Source organism: Nansenia antarctica (genome assembly GCF_963989245.1).
Source record: "Nansenia antarctica genome assembly, chromosome: 16".
NCBI lineage: Eukaryota > Metazoa > Chordata > Actinopteri > Argentiniformes > Microstomatidae > Nansenia > Nansenia antarctica.
In genome coordinates this window covers 29,250,432-29,255,431 of record NC_137686.1, presented here as the reverse complement: position 1 = coordinate 29,255,431, position 5,000 = coordinate 29,250,432, and the positions used below count along the sequence as shown (strand labels likewise).

The 5,000-nt window shown below is 48.3% G+C and overlaps 1 protein-coding gene across 1 annotated transcript in view; it reads right to left on the bottom strand.

The window, feature by feature from the left end:
- LOC308172243 (uncharacterized protein) overlaps window positions 1-4,151 on the bottom strand; it is a gene marked incomplete at its 5' end in the record, with an annotated part of 18,045 nt that extends 13,894 nt beyond the window's left edge. The window contains 9 exons of the mRNA XM_080547149.1: window positions 157-234; window positions 1,794-1,831; window positions 1,943-2,003; window positions 2,311-2,418; window positions 2,610-2,650; window positions 2,760-2,977; window positions 3,219-3,294; window positions 3,851-3,983; window positions 4,114-4,151. Coding sequence (XP_080403275.1) covers window positions 157-234; window positions 1,794-1,831; window positions 1,943-2,003; window positions 2,311-2,418; window positions 2,610-2,650; window positions 2,760-2,977; window positions 3,219-3,294; window positions 3,851-3,983; window positions 4,114-4,151 — 791 coding nt within the window. The remainder of the gene's footprint in view (window positions 1-156; window positions 235-1,793; window positions 1,832-1,942; window positions 2,004-2,310; window positions 2,419-2,609; window positions 2,651-2,759; window positions 2,978-3,218; window positions 3,295-3,850; window positions 3,984-4,113) is intronic.
- Between the last annotated feature and the right edge of the window lie 849 nt (window positions 4,152-5,000).

Sequence of the window (5,000 nt, the reverse complement as noted above, 5' to 3'; positions counted from 1 at the left end):
TTTATGAACAATATTCTTTAGATCAGACTCAACCTTTGTCATTGCACAATAAGTACAACTTTTTGCTCTAGGCACAGGGTCAGCCATAGTCAGCGCCCCTGGAGCAATTAGGGGGTTAAGTGCCTTGCTCAAGGGCACAACGGCAGTGGTAGGCACCTTAGATATGATGCCAGCAACCCTCCAGTCACCAGCTCACATCCGACTCCCTCCTGAGGCGGGGATCGAAACAGCAACCTTCCGGGATGTATTCAGACAGGACAGACACAGTGAGACAGAGAGGCAGCACAGAGCTGTGCCACTAGAGGGCGCAGCACAGAGCTGATTAAATGGTAAAATGGTAAATGGACTGACTTGTATAGACTGACTTGTATAGACTGACTTGTATAGATGACTTATACAGACTGACTTATATAGACTGACTTGCATAGACTGACTTATACAGACTGACTTATATAGACTGACTTATATAGACTGACTTATATAGATGACTTATATAGACTGACTTATACAGACTGACTTATATAGATGACTTATACAGACTGACTTATATAGATGACTTATACAGACTGACTTATATAGATGACTTATATAGATGACTTATATAGATGACTTGTATAGACTGACTTATACAGACTGACTTGTATAGACTGACTTATACAGACTGACTTGCATAGATGACTTATATAGATGACTTATATAGACTGACTTATATAGACTGACTTGTAAAGACTGACTTGTATAGACTGACTTATATAGACTGACTTATATAGACTGACTTATACAGACTGACTTATATAGACTGACTTATACAGACTGACTTGCATAGACTGACTTATATAGACTGACTTATATAGACTGACTTGTAAAGACTGACTTGTATAGACTGACTTATATAGACTGACTTATATAGACTGACTTATACAGACTGACTTATACAGACTGACTTATATAGACTGACTTATATAGACTGACTTATACAGACTGACTTATATAGACTGACTTGTAAAGACTGACTTGTATAGACTGACTTATATAGACTGACTTATATAGACTGACTTATACAGACTGACTTATACAGACTGACTTATATAGATGACTTATATAGACTGACTTATATAGATGACTTATACAGACTGACTTATACAGACTGACTTGTATAGACTGACTTGTATAGACTGACTTATACAGACTGACTTATACAGACTGACTTATATAGATGACTTATACAGACTGACTTATACAGACTGACTTATACAGACTGACTTGTATAGACTGACTTATATAGACTGACTTATATAGATGACTTATATAGATGACTTATATAGACTGACTTATATAGACTGACTTATATAGATGACTTATACAGACTGACTTATATAGACTGACTTATATAGACTGACTTGTATAGACTGACTTGTATAGACTGACTTGTATAGACTGATTTATTCCAAAGGTCTTTACAACGGCCTCTCATACACACATTCACACACCAGTGGTGGCCAAGCTGCCATGCAAGGCGCGGGCCCGCTCATTGGGAGCAATTTGGGGTTCAGTGTCTTGCCCAAGGACACCTCGACATGTGGTCAGCCGGGGTTTCGAACCGCCGATCTGCCGACCTTGCGATCATTAGACGGCAGCTGTACCTCCTGAGACACAGCCGGGGGGAACGCCATGTCTGAAACTTCCTTCTTCTGTGTCCCAATGAAGAGATGGCCAGACTCCTCCCACCACCACCTACAACCAATAGGACCAGAGACTCCTCCCACCACCACCTACAACCAATAGGATCGCACCTGTTCTGTAGGAGCTGTATTTCTGCTGTGTTGTCCACCTGCAGAGGCAAATAATCCAGATATCGTTTACATAATCATTTAGGAACATAATCATGTAGCCATGGTGAGGATGATGAAGATTAAGAGGGGTGTGTTCATCCAGAACTCACAAGGCTTTCTTTCTGCACAACCTGCTCCTCAGCGGCTGATTGGTCGACCTCTTCTGTAACTCTGAGGGACCAGGAAAACAACCGTCAACAACAGAGAAAAGTAAAACCAACAACAACAACAACATCACAACAACAACATCAACCACAACAACAACAACCACAAGTACAACCATAACAACAACAACATCACAACAACCACATCAACAACAACATCAACCACAACAACAACAACAACAACCACAACAACAACCACAACAACAACAACAACCACCACAACAACAACAACATCACCACAACAACATCAACCACAAGTACAACCATAACAACCACAACAACAACAACACCACCACAGCCAGAGAGCTACGTACCCGTTCTGCTGGGGCTCTCCAGAGGCCTGGCAGGATCTCTCTACTTCCTCCTTCAGCTGTCTAAGCTCCTCCTCCAGACTGGTCACCTGACCCTCCCTCTCCTTCAGGCTGACACACACACACACACACACACACAGTTTTAGATTTCTGTGATGTTAATATAACAACAACATTTCAGAGTTGAACATGTGAGACCACACACGCACGCACGCACGCACACACACATACACACACACACACACACACACACACACACACACGCACACGCACACGCACACACACACACACACACACAGTACCTGTTCTTCAGCTCCTCCACCTCAGCAGACATGTCCACCACCTGTATGGAAACACCAAGAACACCTGAGCTGTGATGTCATGGGTCAGGGGTCAGGGTTAGGAGTCTGGGGTCAGGGTCAGGGGTCAGGGTCAGAGGTCAGGGAGTTTACCTGAGGCTCTGAGGCTACAGGGGCTTCTGGTACAGCCTCCATTATCTCCTCCTCCACTGGCACCTCCTCCACTGGCACCTCCTCCACTGGCACCTCCTCCACTGGCACCGGCTCCACAGCGCCCTCTGCCTGCACCTCCTCTGCCACCTCCTGGGTCCTCAGGGCCTCCGCCTCCGCACGCCGCTCCTGAAGCTCCGCCTCCGTGGCCACCAGACGCTCTGTAGGGAGTCACCTTCATCATCACCTTCATCACACTACTGGCTAGTGAAGGTACGTGGTGTGTGTGTGTGTGTGTGTGTGTGTGGTGTGTGTGTGGTGTGTGTGTGTGTGTGTGTGTGTGTGTGGTGTGTGTGTGTGTGTGTGTGTGTGTGTGTGGTGTGTGTGTGGTGTGTGTGTGTGTGTGGTGTGTGTGTGGTGTGTGTGTGTGTGTGTGTGTGTGGTGTGTGTGTGTGTGTGTACCAGAGAGGGAGGTGGTCTCCTCCTCAGCGTGTCTCAGCTGCTCCTCCAGACGCTGCTGCCCCTCCGCCTGGCTGGCCTGAGACACACGTTACAACACGTTAACAACACGCTAACAACACGCTAACAACACGCTAATACACATTAACAACACGCTAACAACACGTATACAACACGCTAACATGCTAATACACGTTAACAACACATTAATAAGACGCTAACAACACACTAATACACGTTAACAACATGTTAATAACACGCTAACATGCTAATACACGCTAACAACACGTTAATAACACGCTAATACACATTAACACGCTAATACACGTTAACAACATGCTAATACACGTTAACAACATGCTAATACACGGTAACAGCATGTTAACAACACGGTAACAGCATGTTAACAACACGCTAACAACATGTTAATACACGCCACAACACGTTAACACGCTAACAACATGTTAACAACACGCTAACAACATGTTCACAACATGCTAAAACACGCTAACAACACGCTAACAACACGCTAACAACACATTAATACATGTTAACAACACGTTGCAACACGCCACAACACGTTAACACATGTTAACAACATGTTAACACACAAGTGTGTGTGTGTGTGTGTGTACCTGGGCCTGTGCGTGGGTCTCCTCTGCGGCGGCCATCTTGTTGCGGGTGTGTTGGTGGCCCTGCAGCGCCTCGCTCAGCTCCCGGCCCAGACGCACGCAGTCCTGACGCAGGCGCGCAACCTCCGCATTCTGTCTGCAGGGGGGGGCGGGGTTACCCACAATGCTGTGGTGTAGTGTACCTGCTCTCACAGCCTAGCTGTGTGTGTGTGTGTGTGTGTACCTGCTCTCACAGCCTAGCTGTGTGTGTGTGTGTGTGTGTGTACCTGCTCTCCGCCTGGCTGGTGGCCTGGTTCAGGGTGTGTGTGTGTGTGTGTGTGTGTGTGTGTGTACCTGCTCTCCGCCTGGCTGGTTGCCTGGTTCAGGGTGTGTGTGTGTGTGTGTGTGTGTGTGTGTACCTGCTCTCCGCCTGGCTGGTGGCCTGGTTCAGGGGTGTGTGTGTGTGTGTGTGTGTGTGTACCTGCTCTCCGCCTGGCTGGTGGCCTGGTTCAGGGTGTGTGTGTGTGTGTGTGTGTGTGTACCTGCTCTCCGCCTGGCTGGTGGCCTGGTTCAGGGTGTGTGTGTGTGTGTGTGTGTGTGTGAGTGTGTGTGTGTGTGCCTGCTCTCCGCCTGGCTGGTGGCCTGGTTCAGGGTGTGTGTGTGTGTGTGTGTGTGTACCTGCTCTCCGCCTGGCTGGTTGCCTGGTTCAGGGTGTGTGTGTGTGTACCTGCTCTCCGCCTGGCTGGTGGCCTGGTTCAGGGTGTGTGTGTGTGTGTGTGTGTGTGTGTGTGTGTGTACCTGCTCTCCGCCTGGCTGGTGGCCTGGTTCAGGGTGTGTGTGTGTGTGTGTGTGTGTGGTGTGTGTACCTGCTCTCCGCCTGGCTGGTGGCCTGGTTCAGGGTGTGTGTGTGTGTGTGTGTGTGTGTACCTGCTCTCCGCCTGGCTGGTGGCCTGGTTCAGGGTGTGTGTGTGTGTGTGTGTGTGTACCTGCTCTCCGCCTGGCTGGTGGCCTGGTTCAGGGTGTGTGTGTGTGTGTACCTGCTCTCCGCCTGGCTGGTGGCCTGGTTCAGGGTGTGTGTGTGTGTGTGTGTACCTGCTCTCCGCCTGGCTGGTGGCCTGGTTCAGGGTGTGTGTGTGTGTGTGTGTGTGTACCTGCTCTCCGCCTGGCTGGTGGC